The sequence below is a fragment of the Cryptotermes secundus genome, unplaced genomic scaffold, assembly GCF_002891405.2.
Source record: "Cryptotermes secundus unplaced genomic scaffold, Csec_1.0 scaffold120, whole genome shotgun sequence".
Classification (NCBI taxonomy): domain Eukaryota; kingdom Metazoa; phylum Arthropoda; class Insecta; order Blattodea; family Kalotermitidae; genus Cryptotermes; species Cryptotermes secundus.
This window is the reverse complement of record NW_019742442.1, coordinates 980,702-1,000,394: the sequence shown is the minus strand read 5'-3', so window position 1 is coordinate 1,000,394 and position 19,693 is coordinate 980,702. Positions and strand designations below refer to the sequence as shown.

Below are 19,693 nucleotides of genomic sequence, written 5' to 3'. Positions count from 1 at the left end.
CACACGTGATCAACGAGATTCGTACTCAAAACACGTGATAAATTGGTGCATCGAGTGTTTTACTGCTACAACATGGACATGGAAAAAGTTATGGAACGTCTGGAGCAAATGGCGGCCAGACAGAAAGCCGATATGGAGGAATGTAGGAGGAAAGAAAAGGAAGAGATGGAGGCACGTAGGAGGAAAGAAAAGGAAGAGATGGAGGAATGTAGGAGGAAAGAAAAGGAAGAGATGGAGGAATGTAGGAGGAAAGAGAAGGAAGAGATGGAAGCAAATAGAAGAAAAGACAGAGAAGATTTTCTGGCGAAGTTAGAATTCAATCAAGAAAAAACAAATAGCATGCTGGCGAAATTAGACGCCGACTTCAATGCCTGGCTTGAAGAGACGACAGCCTGCCAAGTGGACACGAAACCTGCGACGGCACACTCCCACCCCAAGAAGGCCTCATGTGGACCCCCCAGGGCGACTCTTGAGTGATATGTGGTAAAATACCCTCGTGAAAATTGTGAAGAGCGAACATTCCAAGGGGAAGAATACTTCTAGGCAATGCCGTGTTTGCACAGTTCACAAAAAAAGGAGTATGTCTACATTTGCAAGTTCTGTGTAATGCCACTTCACAAAGGGGAAAGTTTCAAGAAATATCACACCCTCAAGCACTTCTAGGAGCATTGGTAAGTGTTCTCCAAAAATTTTAGTTCAAAAAATTAATTAGGAGATTTTATATTAATTTTTAAAGTGAACAGTGCACAAGTTAGGGTAGTATGTTTAAAAATGCCAGTCCCCAGGGTGGTTTAAATATTTAAATCACCGGTCCGTGAAGTGTTAATATAGGTAATTTAAATAAAACTGTATTAATTCAAGTTTTATAGTAAGTTGTTTTTAAATTATGTTTATTAATTAAAATCTTATTAACAGTTTTACTTTATATTATTATTTATGTTAATCGATTATTGTGATTTTGATTATGTGACTCATGTAATTTTGTGTATGTATCTTGATATATCTATTTTCAAAGGGACCATTTCCACATCCTAGGTTTGTTGCCTGTATGGAGATATGGAAAATAAAGGAAATGAATGAATGCCTTGACCTCAATCTGATCAAATACCTATGGGAAGAGAACAGAACACGTGCTGAAGGCAGCAAGCCATACATCAATAAAAAATTCTTCAATACCTTGTGCAATGAATGGAAGATTCCCCTCAGAATTCTCATGAAACTGAGCTTCCCAACCAAGTATTATTTATTAATTTCCTTCAGTTGTTTTTATGGGATGTCTGAAATAAATATTTATTATTGAAAAACAAAATGGACGAAGACTTCTGAGCACATCAATTTTATATTTATCTGCCTGTTTCTCCTTGAAGTCATATCTGAAGAGCAAAAATATTACAAAAACTGCAGCACATTGCCTTATGTGCTTAGTCTACTCTTGGTACCAAATGAAAATTTCAAACAAAGGTTACAGTCAAAACACCAAATGGACTAGAACTTTTGAGTGCTACTGTACATTAACCAAAGTTGCATGCCTGTCACTCTCCAAGGTGAATCTTTGTGACATGTTACACATTTCATATTTTCAAAGACATCATATAGTTTTCCAAAGAAAACTGTGGGTTACACAACATTTCTGGTAACATGTTCATAATCTGCATATAAAAATACACTGAAATCACCCAAATTCACACAAGAAGATGGTGTTATGATAATATCTCAATCTGATGACATTCACTTACTCTCCACTGAACTGTTCTGTGCTATTACTACCAGCATCAGATACAGTCCTGTTTTCCTGAGTATTACTGGTGCAAAATCCATCTTCCTTTTTCAGTAAGACACACACAGGCAGCAAAGAATCACTTATAAACAATCCCTGGAATGACAAACACCCACTTACATACAATGCAAGTCCATGTGTGTACTTTCCCACTCTATGACACAAAACCCAACATTTATAACTTTGCCCTTCAAATGGCCAATGGATGCAATATTACATCATTCCTTACCATAAAATAAAATTAAGAAATTATGAAAAGGAGTCACTGATAACAAATGTTATAAAATATTAATGTCTGTCAGGTTTGGAAGTATTCTCACACATTCTCTATCAAAACTGACTTAAGGCATTTTATCAGACATGCTTCAATACTGTCACCATCAACATAAGTCAATTTAGTGCAGTTTTCATTAGAATGTGAGTATGACTGCGAATGACTGCATCACCAAAAAAATCTAAGCTTTAAACAGAAGCATATTTTAAAAGTCTGGTAATCAATGTGTTAATTAAATGCCCAGTCATAAAATTAACTAACCCTACAATTTTACTTCCTTTAGAAAAATAAAAGCATTCATTTGGATATAAGCTCAGTTATGTTTCAAGTGATTATACAGTGATACTTATGGCATTACCTCTGGTTCCATTTTCACTTCCTCAGGTTCCTGTAACCTGTCTTCAACACTGATGGAAAAAGCACTCAAATCAGTATCATCATATCCCAGTGGTTTCTCCTGTTTCACTTTCACACTGCTCAGGCCCACTTCAAGGTCTCTCATCACAGTCTTCACAACTACCGAACTCATACAAACATCCTGTGATGTTGATGTACCAAAGTCATAAACTGGAGGCAACTTGTCTGATGAAGTCACATCACACAAACTTGACCCTTGCATAGTATCAGTCTGTTTATGTCTGGGTTCTTCCTGTACAGCACTTACTGAGATGTCAGAATCAGCATATACAGCTCGGCATTCAGATGTGGTTGAATGTTCTGAGACTGTGGCACAGCCTTCGGCATTGTTAACAGTTGCATTTTCTGACAGTGATGTGGTTGGAGGAGATGCCTTTAAAAATGTAGTTAACTGTTCTGACAGAGAAGGGAAAGAGATGGTGGAAGTAACCTGTGGGAATTTGTCACACTTCACTTTACTAGAATCTTTACCATTCCTAGTTTCTACCACATTTTTATCATTCTTCACTTCAACTGTCTCATTACTCTCCATTTCAACTGCTGATTTAAAACTTTCGGCTTGAATTCCAGTTTCTTCATTCGCTTCAACATTTATTTTGCTGATCTCAGTTTCACTGGTTGTTTCACCATTCTTAGTTTCTGCCATAGTTTTCACTTTTGCAGAAACACCTTTCATGACTGCAGTCTGACTTAAGGATATATTCATTGATTCTTTGGCTGTATCTCTTCTGAATACATTGTCAGATGCTCTGCTGACAACAGAACGGCCATCCAAGACTGATGCTGAAGTACAGGTACCAATTTCACTGCTACAAGCCAATGCCTGAATGTCATTTGGTGTCAAGCCAACCAATTTCTGAAATCATAATTAGCTCATCACCATCCTTACAGTAATAGGCATACTGAAATCTTTTATGATGGACATTACAAAACAGGATCCTTCCATAGTTTCAAAGGCCTAAACTTCTTTTTCCTTTTGGTTGACATTTTAAGAGACACTGACGTCTGAGTTACATCAGTGCTGAAGCAAATGTGGCACGCAGGGCCTATCCAAAGGTAGGTAGCACCCCTACCATTGGACTACCACTCTCTGGCTAATAAAACAATTGGTACGACTTCTAATGACATTCAAGGTATTGCATAAACAGAACCATACTCGTAAGCAGTTAATTTATGTAAACTACAGTAATGTGCCTAACACTGAGTAAATGTTATTAAATTATAACCAATGTTTTACTCCTGCTCCAAAAATGGACACAAGTTTTATAACTAACCATAAATATAATGAATTTCTAAGTCAAAATCTTAGAAAAATGTTGACAATCTGTCAATTTATTTTTCCATACTCCAAAAAATCTTGAAATTAAAATGGATGCTAAAATAGTGGTTGGGATTTGAAGAATTTGTAACCATTAGTTGGTTCCAAATAATAGCTGGGCATCAGAACAGACTCTGCAGATGGTAGCCAAGTCTCAAACAGTAACCTCATACTAGTACAGGACTTGATTGCTCAATATGCAGCTACTAACAAAATTATTCTGAGGGTACCATTATTTTAAACCAGAACATGTTAATTTCTCACAATTTAGAAGAAACAGGAATATTTTATTTAAATTATTCATCATTTTCATGGTCATGCACTGCAATGTATTACAATGACAAATTCTTAATTAAATACCAGATATTACACTGTAGTCAAGGTCTGAATTTAATCCATGTACTTGCACAGAAATTTCAAATCATATCCTAGTTACTATTCAAATATAAATTACACTGTATATCAATATACAAATGACATTAGGAATACTGTATTTCAGCATCATACTGTGTGTGTGAACCTGTGGCCCTGGGGTCGACCCAGCCTCTAACAGAAATGAGTACCAGGAATTAATTAAATAATTTTCCTGGGGAGTAAAGAGTGGCCAGCACTTAAGGCTGACAACCTTGCCATCTATGGGCCGATTGTCTACAAAATGTGGGAACCTCAACATCTCACAATCCTATGGGCCTCTATGGCCTGTTATAGGGATACATTTACTTTTACTGTGTGTGAACAACTTATTATTGGTTCCACTACCAAAATGATGTGATGGAACCAATGATCAATTACGAGCAGCTGACAAATTAAATTCTGAACTTTAGCAAGATGTGAAACTGAATGTCAAAATTTCACAAGGATAAATACATTTTTACACCAAATTAACTTCTCAAATAAATTCCATCTACTCACACTTAGTAGTTGAACAGCAACTTCAACTGTCTGTCTGATGTTTTTCAGTTCACTTTTAATTTCACCAAACTGTATGATACTTCTATGGCAGCAGGAGCTTTCTCTCTGTGTGGGGTCACTAGGAGCCATACTGGGGGCTAAAACAGACATCTCAATAAGCCAAATAATGAAGCAATTTTACATCACACATGACCTTTAAATGAAGATGGGTAGGCTGGTTCAGGCATTGGATATATGAAAGCAGGAAGGAATGTTTATTACCTTTTGGTTACATAAGCCAGCTCAGTCAATATAGTGATAGACTATAGGCTGGATGGCTGGGGTTCAATTCCTGGGAGGGGCAAGAGATTTCTCTGCATCTGCAGCATCCACGCTGGCTCTGGGGCCCACCTAGCCTACAATACAATGGGGTACTAGGGTCTCCTTTTCTGGCAGTAAAATGGCTTGGGCATGAAACTGACCACTCACCTCCATCTAGAGTGAAGGTCAAAAATGGTGGAGCTATACCACCACTCCCTCATGTGTCTTCATGGCATGGTAGTTTCTTTGACTTTCCTTCTTGCTCTTTGTCTGTTTTACTATCCCATTTAGCACACATGTGAATACTCTGAATGGCAGTATGAGGATATCTGTACTTTGCCACACTGTCAAAGGATCTTCATGTTATGATTCTGCCCTGCAGTATGGTCATATCAACATATACTTAGTTTTCTCTGTGTTCAATTCCAGACCAGCCTCCTTACTAGCTTCAGGTAGAGCTCCTACCAGTTACAATGGAAAAATGTACCTCAAAATGATGGATGCAACAGCAAAATAACAATATTTCCCAAGTTTTTCTTCCTAATCTGAACAACTTTTTATTTACCTTTATCTAATGTCGTGTATAAATTCTCAGTAAATTTCATTTTGGTACAGACACAAAGTGAAGCTTACTGAGAGTTTATACATATAATTTGCAGTGCCTTTCCACTCATTTCTCCATCTTACTCTTGAGTTTTAAACATGAAATTATGGAACCATTTTCCCTAACACAAAACATTTTATGCTTGCACTTGGGTAATTATACCTCAAGTAGGCCTGTTACTTATAATTGCAGAATAAGTTGTTCTTTTTTTCCTTGGCACTACAGCCCCAGTGGGCCTAGGCCTACCTCCATGAACTTCTCCGTACACTTGGGTTTTTCCAGATCTTACACATTCGGTAGGACTCCTTGGGCGGGTGATCAGCTCATCACAAGGCCTCTACCTGTACACAAACACAGAAAAACACACACACACACACACAAACTAAACCTCTATGCCCTGAATTGGATTCGAACCCACGATCCTGGTTTCCAAGCGAGCGAAAACAGTACATGCCTTAGACCACTCGGCTACCGTGACCGGCAAGTTTCTTTGTTACCCTGTAATAATTCTATACAGTCAAATTAATTTCTATACTTTTATATTTTTTTTCACTGATAAGCTTTTTGACACTGTGAAAAAAAATGTAATTCAAATAGCTATCTGCATTACAGAAAAGGCCATTCGACATACTGTCATGTAAAAGAATGCAGTTTAATAACAAATAACTGCATGGATGACATTTGCATCTGTATGGTCACAACTGTGATCCGTACAATTGTAAGCCAATACTGCATGATGAAAATCTTATGATTTTCTGCTATATAACACACCGGATATAATCTCTGCTTCTGAAGAAACTTGAAATGAATTTTTACAACATGCTTTTAGTACTCTGCAGAGGCATGTCTGAATAACAATATAACAAATACTGTAATAAATACAAACCACTCCGTCCAGTGTGACATATAAGTTTTTACTGCATGACAACTTATCTCCCTTACATGTTTCGGTCCGTACGGACCATCTTCAGAGGGAACATCATTTTGAACTGGAAACTACCATCACAATAGGTGTTTTGATTTAAAATACATACACTTATATTCTATAATGCACAGTACGCATAAAGTCGAACAATTCACAATCACAGCAGCTTCCTGGTATTGTACATTTTTTAAAGTTTTTAAAGTTTCTATATGTTAATTTAAAAAACCTTTGTCACTAGTTAAAATTTTTTAAACCACGTAGGTTCGTGTCCATATTCCTATCGTCCTTCTTGTATGGGGCAGATTTTGTGCCGCCTGTCTACCTTCATGAGGAGGTTCTTGATGTTGTCCAGGGTTACCTCGTGGCTTGCTGTGTTGTAACCCTGGATGACATCAAGAACCTCCTCATCAAGATAGACAGGCGGCATAAAATCTGCCCCATACAAGAAGGACGATAGGAGTATGGGCACGAACCTATATGGTTTAAAGAAATTTAACTAGTGACAAAGGTTTTTTAAATTAACATCTAGAAACTTTAAAAACTTTAAAAAATTTACAATACCAGGAAGCTGCTGTGATTGTGAATTGTTCGACTTTATGCGTACTGTGCATTATAGAATATAAGTGTATGTATTTTAAATCAAAACACCTATTGTGATGGTAGTTTCCAGTTCAAAATGATGTTCCCTCTGAAGATGGTCTGTACAGACCGAAACATGTAAGGGAGATAAGTTTTCATGTACTAAAAACTTATATATCATACTGGACGAAGTGGTTTGTATTTATAATTGTTAGTGTGACAGACCAGAATGAAACAAATCAAATTTAACAAATGCTGGTTTCTAACTCAGTTGTGTTAAATTGTATAGTTTGTACATTTACTTTTATATTTTAATTACTTCTGCACTGTTGACTTTATAAAGTTGTCCCTGTTCTTAACTACGCAATGAAGGCATATGTGGAAATGGATCTATAGGCCCAAATTTTCTTGAACTTGGTACTAGGTGGTAGTGAGTGGTCAGCTTCATGACCCAGCTGCTTTACCCCCGGGGAAAAGATCTCCCAGTACCCTTTGGATAGTAGGCTGGGTGGGACCAGAGCTGGTCTGGACAATGGGAAGAGAAAATTCTTGACATTACCAGGACTCAAACTCCAACACCTGTTGTCCAGCTCATAGCCAGTCACTATACAGACTGTTTACATCAGTGAGAGTGCCATATTGTTTATAAATACGAGTTGATTGTATGTGTTAATAAATCTACTCACCAATCCAAACCCCATCTATTGTCACTAATACACGTGAAAATATCTAATAATTTTGAAATAACAACAAATGTGTGTGCATTAGAACTGGTAGTTTCAACTACATACAAATTTCCATGTACTCGTAAAATCAAGTCTGATCTCATCAAATGTTACATTCTCTTAACATTTTATTTTCTGTTTTAACAGCATTGTGGGTTGGGTACCTATATATTGTTTATTTCAAACTTCACTGATCTGTATATAGTGCAATGATTTACTGCTGTTCTCTTGTCGTAGGACGTGTTGATTATATTCTTCATTCGGCTTTTTACGTTTCTTATATTAAGGTACACTTATCCATTTACACTTACAGCCTTGTAAAACTTATTAGTTTAAAATTTCAAGCACTTTCACGTATTTTACGCAGTCATCTCTGCAGTCATACGACGCCGTATTTAACAGATGTCTGGGAGTCATGTATCTTCACGCTTTATGTCAGTATTCTTGACGACTTTGAATAGTAAAAATAAAATGTCATTATTTCATTCAACTCGACCCTGCGCGAAACTTGACCAATACAAGAACAAAATCACACTAAGAAACAAAATAAAATAACCACAAACACGAATCTCGGATCCACTATTAGAAAACCCATCCAGTATAAATTACAAAGATAATCATGGCAATCATCATAACGATCGATAACGATCATAACAAACCAACGACTAGATGGATAACTGACCAATTGGTGCACAACGTATGGGAGAGACACTGATTAATCACATGGGTGCGCGACATCTGAATTCTGTAGTGTTACATTCAAGCAAATAATTCCAAATCTTCATGAAAGATGCCGCAGGTAGCCAAAGCGTTGCGGAACCAGTGGAACTATTGCAACGATACTAATGAACCAATGAAGCCAATGAATATGTACAGGTGATTATCAACGTAGGTAGGAACGGTAGGAACGTGTGCCCCAAGTGGTCCCTGAGCGCCCAGCGCTCCGCTATATAAGCGATTAGAGAGATTAGAGGACCATTAGAGGAAGGTGAAGATACGTGAAGGAATGATCGTTTTTCGCAAGAACCCAGGACCCACAGGACGCACAGGACTGCGCAATAGCCATTCTCAAGGTCATCTCCAGCCCGGGAACAGGTACTGTAGATGTAGATTACAAAATTATCCCCCACCTAGAAGGCTGCGGTATAACGTTAATAGAGCTGTTCAACCAACTGTACCAAGAGAGAATCGTATGGGCTTTTCTTCATAAAGAAAGTGGGCAGCGTGAACCTCAGACCAGTCTCACTTGACTGGTGTCTCTATAAGCTGTTAGAAAGACTGGTCAGCATTTGACTCCTGTGGTGGTTGGAGCACCATCAAAAGATCCCGGGATCACAGTTTGGCCTCTGCAAAAGGAACTCATGCACACATAATGGGGAGATCATTAACGCTGTCATAAAAGACAGGGGGACCACAGCTGCCTTCCGGACATGAGACAGCATCCAGTAAAGTACTCCCAGACATCCTGGACGAAAAATTAAAATATGTTGGAATTTCCCTGAAGCCATGAGCCCTGGTACAGAAAGAGTGCTTCACTTCAGATACGGTGCCCTAGATGAAATAAGTGTACCACGCAGAAGAATCCACCTGGCAAATGTGGTAAGTACCATTATGTACATAGTCTATACCATACAACTCAGAGGGAACCTGCCTCCAGGTTGTAGGATAATGGAATATGTTGATGGCTTGTGCCTGTTCAGCTCATGAAGTGGATTTGGAATGGAGACTGTGAAAAATGTGGGATGAATTGTTGGAAGAGGTTTGTATGTTTATTTTTCTGTCTTTACTACAAAGCAGAGACTTGAGGTGTCACATAAAATTACTCCTGTTGTTAAATCTTTTGCAGTATATCTGCAGAGTGTAGACACAGTGATACAAATCTATTTTCCCAACTTTGGGGTCATTCCAACACTGGGAAAATTGTATGTGACATGCTGGGAGGCTGATGGACAGCTTGGAAGCAGAAACCTCTACAGGAAATAGGAAGCTGTGGATCCTCTTGTTGTTAGTTTCAAAGAGACCTCTGAGGGAGAAAATGATTCATATGACTGGCAAGTTCTACTTGGGTAAGTATTTTGAGTATTAATGATACTGCAGAGTTTCATATAGTTTCAATTTCTTGTTTGCAGTGGAAGAAATACTGGCATTACTGCTTCATCCACATCAATAAGAAAAGCACTAAAGACTTTACAGGCTGATCCAAATAGTTATACTATAGCAGATAGTTACTGAAGACAGAAGCTGGTAAAAGAAGAAATGAGCAATTTTGTCAAAAATAATCCATAATATAATCACAAGAGAGGCATAAAACATCACTGTAATGAACAGGACATAAAATGCTATGCTGCTTGTATCAAAATTCTCTAACATTCATGTCTTGTCTGCATGCAGAGCAACCACAGATGTTTTCGAACTCTTCCTAAACAAGGTAGAAAGCATAATGTGATTTATAAACCTAAACTCAAATTTTATCATCTGTGGTGACATAAATGCCAAGTATCTTACTGAAAGTAAAAAGTATGCATGCATGTATGTGTGTATAACTCAGAACAATTAAGAAGGGCTTTTGCAAATAATGAATTGGTGACAGTAATGGTGACTTTCCAGGTCCTCCATATTGAGGGTTGGATGCAAGAAAGATGACCCTGCTCTGTAAAAAAACTGCAAAATTCAAAGAAGTGAAAACTGGATGGTTTGATCCATGTCAGATAAATCTGGCAGAATCTTCTAAGGAAGACTATAGCTAAAGAAAGGTTGGTTTGCCAATCATGATGATGATGAAAAAGAAGAGACGAAGAATGGTTTTCCTACGTGGAGATTAAGAAATTACATGTCACCTGGAGTTGTTGGTAAAAAAAGAAGCATGCTTTATTTAAATTCTTGGGAAAAAAGATTCATAAGCTTTTAGAATTTGGTGTACCTTCATGAAGCAGAATTTCTGAAGGAGTAAGGATGGATCAGTAGTACAAAATGAAGGAAAACATAAAAAATATTATTTTCAATCAAAATAACGGTAAAATTATTCCCAATAAAAGTTATCCAGTACGTTAATAAAATTTTGCAATACTATACATACACACATTGTATGTACATCAGACACACATGCCCACTGCCATCTAGTGAGAAAAGTGTTAACTCAGAACATAGAATTCCCTACTGGCATATGGTTACTGGAAGCATGTTGAAAATATAATGTAGTAAATTTTTAATGATGACCGAACAATATACTTCACAAACTGGTGATGATGTGTCCTGGTTCGTCCTTTGGTACAACTTCAGCAGTCGGTGTAGAGTAGTGATACAGAACTTTGTAATGTAGTCACTAATGAAATGGTACTATGTAAAAGTATGTAAACATAAGAAGGTGTATGGTTCAAATGTAGTACTGTGAATATAGAGCTGTGCTGGGTAACTTATAGAAGCTGAAATCTCAGTATGAATAAAATAACTTTAACCCTTTCATTCCAAATTGTCCCACTGCTTAACCTGGCAACCACATTGAGATCACTACAGGGCCAAGATCACCAGAAAAAGGAAAGTCACTGCCTTTCATATTTCCAAGAGTCAAACTTGGAACCAAGACAGAAAGGGCAAAAATGAGGATAACATTCTGCTGAATTATAATTAATAGCATGTTAAAAGTGTACCAGAATTCTGAAATTATCACTGTTTTCCCAAGAAGATAAATTTATTTTAAGCTTGGAATTCATCTTCATCATTTACAACATTTGTTCATTGTCACACAAATTTTAGTAACATGAAATAATAATTGCTGTCATTTTCATAAAAATTAAAAAATATTGCTTTCTACATTGTAATAATTCAGATGTAAATAATCATAACTAAGTGCATTTTTAATAAAATGTTTTCTGAGTAATAACATGGAAAAGACATAGAACAATATTTAATTTATCCTTTTGTATTCCTATGTAATTTGTTCTCTAACTTACAATGTAGTCTTGTGGAACGAATGAACATTACATTTGGTAACATAAACACATGCTCATGGAGATCAAGATTGAAGCACAAATGTATTATGAAGTTATGAAAATAAGTAGCATTGCTTCCTACAAAGTTGCACAATAAGGCCTCAAAGGAAGTGGTCTTAGAACAAACTTCAGCATGGGCAAAGTGTGCTTAGAAACTCAACCTTTATTTTCCATTGATTAACTTGTAATTTTACTCTTCTTTATTTTCGGGATTAGTGTTAATGGTTGAAGAAAGCCTCTGATTCAGTTAGGAGGGACGTATTATATAATATTCTCAAGTTTGGGGTATCCATGAAACTAGTTAGGGTGATTAAAATGTGTTTAAATGAAACATATAGTAAAGTCCATATAGGTAAATATTTGTCTGATAATTTTCCTATCCTGAATGGTCTAAAATAAGCAGATGCTTTATCGCCACTGCTTTTCAACTTTGCTTTAGAATATGCCATTAGAAAGGTCCAGGAAAACCAGATTGGGCTGAAATTAAATGGGACACATCAGCTGTTGGTGTATGCTGATGATGTGAATATACTAGGTGATAATATAGATAACATAAGGAAAAAATACGCAGGCTTTAATTGATGCTAGTAAGGAGTATAGTCTAGAAGTAAACACACAGAAAACTAAGTGTATGTTGCTGTCTCACCACAAGAATGCAGTGCAAAATCATGTCATAAAGATAGCTAACAGATGTTTTGAAAATGTGGCACAGCTCAGAGATTTGGGAACAAAACAAAAACTCCGTGGCTTGAGTCCTCAAGCGAACTGTACCGACCACCACTTGCCGGCAAAGTTAGTGCCAGCTTTAGCAGATAGAGGGTGTTACGTGGGGAGCACAGTGAATCTCCACGGCCGTTAATTTCGGTTTTCTAGACTGGAACCGCTATTGCCTTCAAATAGCTTCTCAATTATCCTCACGAGGCTGAGTGGACCCTGTTCCAAACCCACTACTGAGAATGTCTGGTAGCACTGGGGATTGAACCCAGACATCTGGATCTGTAGGCAGGAACTCTGACCACTAGACCACAGAGGCGGTTGATATTTGGGAACAACTATAACAAATCAAAACCTTATTCAGGAAGAAATTAAGAGGAGATTGAACTTGCTCTCTGACATAAAGGGAAGAACATAGACTGAGGGTATTTGCGAACAGGGTGTTGAGAATATTTGTACCGAAGAGAGATGAAGTGATGGGAGGTTGGAGAAAATACATCATGAACTTCATAACTTGCACACTTTTCCAAGTGTAATTAGAATGATCAACTGAAGGAGGGTAGGGCATCAAGCATGAATGGGGGAGAAGAAGAATGCATATGAGATATTAGTGGGAAAACCAAAAGGAAAGAGACCACTAGGAAGACCAATATGTAGGTGGATGAACAATATTAAAATGGATCATAGAGAGATGGAATGGGATGGTATGGATTGGAATGATGTAACTGAGGATATGGACCAGTGGAGGGCTCTTGTGAAAGCGATACTGAACCATTGGGTTACATAAAATGTTGGGAAGTTCTTGAGTAGCTGCACAACTGGTGGCTTCTCAAGAAGGGCTCAGCTCCATGAGTGGGTGAGTGAGTGAGTGAGTGTTAATGGTTGATGTTAAAGTAGGAACCTTCTTAAAATTAAACTTGGAAGATAACCACTAAAGTATCAGTGAATAGAACTAGGGATTAACATGCAACTTTGATAATCAGAGGCTCTTAATTTGACCCTAATGCTTGCCTTTACAATCAGTGATAAAAATAGTAAATATATCTGCCAGTAAAAGGTCGAGTAATCACCTAAAGATGGTATGGAGCCAGCTACTAAAATATGATTCATATCGGACATGTCTAAGATAATGAATAATATTCAATATTATTGTGGTATGAAGAAAGAGACATTGTCACAAACCTGTTTGGAATATTAGCCTGTCTTGTTGAATCATTTTCAGTTACTCCCATCTAATCATTGCATAGATCACTATACAAAATTTATAGCCTATCTCTTATTCTGTTGACTGGCTTTCTGTGGAGTGAGAGTGGCAGTGCCAGTGAGGTTCAAGTTTCCGCTGAAGTCATACTACTTTTTCCCACTGGCTCACTGTCTTTTGTTGCTGTTTCAGTATTTGACTCTTCAATTGCTTTGCTGCCATTTTTGTAGAGCTGTTGCAGCTGAGATATAACATGCTCCTTGCCTTCCATGGGGTTCATAATAGCTTTCTCTTGTCCAACTGCAGAATATTTGTTGGCAGTCTGGAAAATAACACACAGTTTTCATATGAAGTTTTAATGGGCTTACTTTTTTGGACCATGAATGCACAGCCTTTAATTGCTTCTGTGTTACATGTCTCCTAAGTTTTGACCAAAATAGCTGACTACACAGTGTTACATCCAAGATAACAGTTCTCTTCATAGTTGCCATAATTAGTACTTCAAATCACACAAACTACAAGTATGAGATCTTTTCAATGTGCTGAGCTAAATAATGTAAATCATTGCATGAAAAGAAGGAACTGGTAATTGTGACATCTGTGAGTCCCAAGAATGTGTGATCCAAGGTTACTTAGAATAATAATCTTTGCCAAAAATGTTGACTCTAACTGAACTCAGGATTACATGAGAAGCAATTAAAGTCCACATTGTTTTCAATTTGCTTAAAATTGTCTTCAACAATGATAAATAGTTTATCTACTTCTAATTCAACACAACATGGTAACATTAAATGTCTCATGGCATGCTTCACATACAGAAATGTGATGTTGATGTGTACTAACTAGGTAATTCTATGAAGCTGACAGTCACTCGGCTACTCAAGAATTTTCCAGTATTTTATGGAACCTGAAGGTTTATTATCATGTTCACAGGAGCCCACTGCTAGTCTCTATTCTGAGCCACTTGAATACATGCTGTAACATCCCATCTCAATCCTCTTAAGATCCATTTTTTATATTACCCTCCCATCTACGTCTATGTCGTCCTAGCTGGCTTTTCTTTCTGGTTTTCCCACCAAAACTCTGTATGCATTCCCAGTTTCCCCTTGCATGCTACAAGCCCTGCCCTTCTCATCTGCCTTCACATAATCATTCTAATTATATTTGGCAAAAAGTACAAGTTATGAGTCTCCTCATTATGCAATTTTCTCTAACCTTGTATTATTTCATCACTCTTGGGGTCTAAATATGCTCCTCAGCAACCTGTTCTCAGATACCTTCACTGTGTGTTCCTTCCTTAATATCAGAGACCAAGCTTCACACCCATACAAAATTATATTTAGAATTATACTTTTTTATATTTTAATACAGCAGCAGAAACTGTGATGACAGAAAGTGTGAAATGAAGGGTAGCAAGTATTAATGGAATAATAATCTGCTCTTAATTTTCTCATGAATCAGATTTTTATGTGTTAGTCCTGTTCCAAAGTATTTAACTTTGCCACATTTTTTAATACAATATTGGCCATATCTATGTTATGATTTTGTTCTGCATTCTGGTGACAAGGCATCGACATGTACTTAGGTTTGTCTAAGTTTATTTTTAGACCATCCTCATTGCTAGCATCGGTTAGAGCTTCTTTATTTTGCTTCATGGCATTTATGTTATCTCTCAATAGATTTACACCATCAGCATAGACTGGAAGCTGTTGTGGCCTATTAAATTTGAATTATACATGATCTTTTTGGACCTTACTAATGGCATAATCTAAAGCAAAGTTGAAAAACAATGGTGATGAAGCATCTCCTTGTTTAAGACCTGTTTTGAAAGGAAATTTATTAGAAAAATATTTACCTATATGGACCGTATGGTAGTTTTCATTTTAACAAGCCTAACTAGTTTCATGGGTACACCCTGCCCAATGAGAATCTGTCTATCCATCCATCTATTTAACTATCTATCTTATCTATCTACTCTGCAGTAGACAATGACTTGGAAGCTCCTTGAAGCCCTACCGTGGACTGGAAGTTAACTAGCGCTGAGCGCCATGAAGACAACCATTTTCCTCCTGGTGTATTAGCAATTGTTTCTGAGCCTGTTACTGGAAGAGTGATGGGGGCAGGTCGCTGGACTTGCCTCCTTTTCTTGGTATCTCCATCAGGACCGAGAGGCTGAGTATTTAACTGTGGACCCAGTTCCAGAAGCACCTGGAAGTCTGCATGGTCACCTAGCCGGAAACCGACTCCCACGCGAGAATCCGTCCCTGCAACATTGCTACAAATGCTGAACTAAGGGCCAGAGCAGTCAATGTATAAATGTGGTTATTTTCAACAGAAGTGAGAAGAAAGTACTCCAATGGAATAATTTATCCCAAATATGTCTCTTTATCCGAGTGTGCATGTTCCATTGTCCCTAATATTTATTGCTGGTATAAACTAATTATTACAAATAGAATCACTTGTAGAGGTACAATTCATATGTGCATCAGAGTGTAGCTACATTCTTTTTTCACCCATTATGTGTTGGATGTGATGCTGAATTGATGAAATATTGAAGAATTGGAGCAGATAGGTTGCAGCGATTGATATTCATTGCAGTGTTTGAACACAAAACGTGTCAGATTTTCTTAGTGTTTCTATTAGTGCCAATTCAGCCCTTGAACACAAATGCTTTAATGAAGTTAATACAGTACTGCCAAACCTTTCTTGATGGGTGGGATGTTAGAATAGATGACCGACAGGATTGAAGGAAGCTCTTCTGGTATAATCAGCGTGTTGCCACCTACAATAAGAGATAAATATATTTTGACAAGAAACGAACAATCTTACTAAAGATATATCGGTTTCTAAATGAAATTCCTTAAATTCCACCAAAGAAATATTTTTCAAATATGTTTGTTGCGATTTCATCTGCTGCAGACACAAAGATATGCTAATAATATATTGAACATTATTCATTGTCTGGGACATACTGATATACACGAGGTTTGGGGATGCATACTGGTGCTGTTTTCAGGTCATTTGCACTCGTGATGCTGACCGACTTCCATAAGTTTTCTATTTTTGGAGATTGAACTCTAGAAACTTTCAATATTACTACAGTGCCCGGAGACCGCATGTGGCGGAAGCAGACTAAAGGGACGCGCACTCACAAAAGAACAATGTCACTTGAGATAAGCAGCCCTAAGGAGGGAGCTATTGAAGGACAGCAGCTCGAGGGCAGGGTGAGGTCCAGCAGGAATTTAACCGACAGACCGAAATTAGTTGTGGCGTCATAGCCAGCGGGCAACGAAGTGAACAAAGAAGTTGAAAAATCTCCATTGTTGAGAGCTATTACCAAGCAACGTCTATGGATGGCTATAAATAACTGAGGCTTAGCATTGTGCTGTAGTAATTTGTAAAGTGTGTAGATCAGCGGTAGCGTTATAGTCACTTGTAGTTACAAGTTTTCAATAGGTCCAACTATCAATCCAAACTCCGTGTTTAGTCATTAACACGTAGCAATATTATATAAATTGCCCCCGTTTTTGTACAATGAGCCAGCTTTTGAGAAAACTGATAATACTGGATTTTAGATTCTTAAAATGTAAAGATAAGGTTGGAGCGATAAAAGACTTCGTAGTCATGTAAACCCCCTTACTCTTCAGACAATTGGTTAGACAGAAAACATACACACATAAAAAGTCCCTCAAAATGCGTCAGTTTTTAAGTTCTCTGTGCCAGGAACACCTAACATACACTGCAGTAACTAATGAAATTGAAAAATAAATTAAAATATGTATGGGGGGGTATGGGGGGTACGCGTGACGAATATAACGGGTCCTTGATTGGATTTATTGGCACTTCGGTTACAAATTCGCTTAATTAGACCCAATTATAACGCTATCGCCATTCTACAAATTTTCAGTTCACCGTTGCGCACGCACTAGGATTCTCCGGTAAATAACAAAGTTAAACGTTTTATGCAGTTATTATGAAGGATGTCTAATACGTTTAATAATTAGATAACTTGAACATTAAATTAAAATTTTTTTCTGCACTTACTATAGAGAACGTCTAACATAAGAAATGAGCGAAAAGTTAAAATATAAATTAAAACGTTTCTTTGAAGCTCATTTAAAATATTTCATTTCAGGGAGTACACAAATACGCACAGTCTGTTATAACAACTGTCTCCGTGAGCATCACTTCGAACATACAAGTGAACTTACGAATAGTTTTCGAATCATCAGTTGCTACGTCTAGGTTTGTCATCGGTGCTTTACTAGCGCGTTGGAATTGTAATTTCTAAATTACTTAATTCCTTCTGAAACTTTTTCGTTTAAATGTCAGCCAGTCTCTCGTTACCCTTGTAACTGACAACAAATAAACCTTATAGGAGATATATTGACATAGTAGTTAGCCAATGAATCAAACGCAAGTTCAGTGCCTATTTTCCACTTAGTGTGCCAAAACTGAAAATGAAAGTTCCTTACTTTCAAAGCATGTGCTAACTATGATTCACGTGATACGGATGTTTGAATATCTAAAACACACTTTCCTTCAAACAAAATGGAACCCGAATAGCAACTACAGGAGGAAATACAGTAGCATCTATATTCAAATTTCTTAGACGCAGAAAAATTCGCGAATATACATATAACTGCTAGCTGGAACTAACTAATGAACAATCCAACGTTCTTACTTCAACTGTGATCTGTTATAATTTCCTTTAAATCCATGTCAGATGAATGTAATATCCCTAGGCGTCATTTTAATAAGGTCGACAGGTTACGTCATGATGATTATGATGATGGTTATGATGATGGCGATGATGAATTACAATTAATCGCTTGCGTAAGATACAGCCTTACTTACATGCTATTAGCAGAGCGAAATGGTATATGTAAGCAAGGGTTATCATTTTGTGTGTTCTCTCTCTCTCTCTCTCTCTCACGCTGTCGTCAGTCTGCAAGTCTGATGTTCATTGAATGATGCTAGCTGAGGAGACCACACATCTCCTGTAACGAATGAATTAATGAAATAAGAATAAGAATAATAACAATAATAATTCAATTCGTCTTTATTTAAATGCAAACTTAACAGCACAGTGGCCAATTACAAAGTTAGCACGAATACACAGAAATAAACAAAAATAATTAAAGAGCAAAATACAAAATATGACAGTCTATATAACAGCAATAAATTAATAACAGTTTCAAGAAAAATTTAAGTTAAATTTAACAGGCGAGAAACTAAAATAAGTACATTTCCAATAGTCATTCCATTTGTGGCGAGAAAGGACAATACATGTACATACACACACACAGAAGTTAGTAATAACAATAACTCAATTATAATTATAATAATAACTCTATCAACATAAATCAAACCTATCATTGAAAAGTGAGAAAATTAAAATATATACAATTATCAGTTTTGATTGGAATAGACATGGCAGCAATAAAATATAAAACAATTCAAGTTTTAAAGGATCAATGTATAAATATATTTATTGATTCCAACTTTTTGTTCATTTACATGCGAAATATGATTGACAGAAACTGTTCCGATTGCAAATATGTCGAGATCTTTACCCACCGCGTTGACAGCACAGGCGCACCGAGCAGAAGGACAGTGTTTATTAGAGGGACAAATACCAAACAATGAGAAGTCCCTAAGATTGCTTGGAGGAACACGAAGGCTAACATTTTCCAAAAGAGAAGCGCAGGATTTAAGACTACGAAAGACCTGAACAAGAAAAAGTGCATAAAGGTGATGTCTCCGTTTATGTAAAGATTGCAGACTTAATTTCTCTAAAGCATAAGCATAATTATATGAAATATGAGGGGAGAAAACGATAAAAACAGACGGACGCAAACTTCTGCTGGATGCGCTCACACTTATTGGCATCAGTCGAGGTGATGGAATTCCAAACAACTGAGGCATATTCCAACTTGGACCTGACTAAAGTAAAAT

The 19,693-nt window shown here is 37.1% G+C and overlaps 2 protein-coding genes and 1 long non-coding RNA gene across 4 annotated transcripts in view; 1 reads left to right on the top strand and 2 right to left on the bottom strand.

The window, feature by feature from the left end:
• Positions 1-8,507, bottom strand: part of LOC111873107 (zinc finger protein 41) — a 16,276-nt gene extending 7,769 nt beyond the window's left edge. The window contains exons 1-4 of one of the 2 annotated variants that reach the window (XM_023867531.2): positions 8,143-8,507; positions 4,699-4,835; positions 2,410-3,324; positions 1,737-1,873 (exon numbers count right to left, since the gene is read on the bottom strand). In XM_023867531.2, the coding sequence (XP_023723299.1) occupies positions 1,737-1,873; positions 2,410-3,324; positions 4,699-4,827 (1,181 nt within the window). In that variant the 5' untranslated portion in view covers positions 4,828-4,835; positions 8,143-8,507. The other variant, XM_033754970.1, reaches the window with a different exon arrangement.
• Positions 8,508-8,679: 172 nt separating this feature from the next.
• LOC111873110 lies at positions 8,680-12,111 on the top strand. The gene is made up of 3 exons (XR_002844350.2): positions 8,680-9,430; positions 9,678-9,897; positions 10,439-12,111. It is a non-coding gene; the product is annotated as an uncharacterized LOC111873110 (long non-coding RNA).
• Positions 12,112-13,363: 1,252 nt separating this feature from the next.
• LOC111873088 overlaps positions 13,364-19,693 on the bottom strand; it is a 10,919-nt gene continuing 4,589 nt past the window's right edge. The window contains exons 3-6 of the mRNA XM_033754955.1: positions 18,593-18,735; positions 16,437-16,517; positions 15,752-15,999; positions 13,364-14,057 (exon numbers count right to left, since the gene is read on the bottom strand). Coding sequence (XP_033610846.1) covers positions 13,863-14,057; positions 15,752-15,999; positions 16,437-16,517; positions 18,593-18,638 — 570 coding nt within the window. The 5' untranslated portion in view covers positions 18,639-18,735 and the 3' untranslated portion in view covers positions 13,364-13,862. The remainder of the gene's footprint in view (positions 14,058-15,751; positions 16,000-16,436; positions 16,518-18,592; positions 18,736-19,693) is intronic.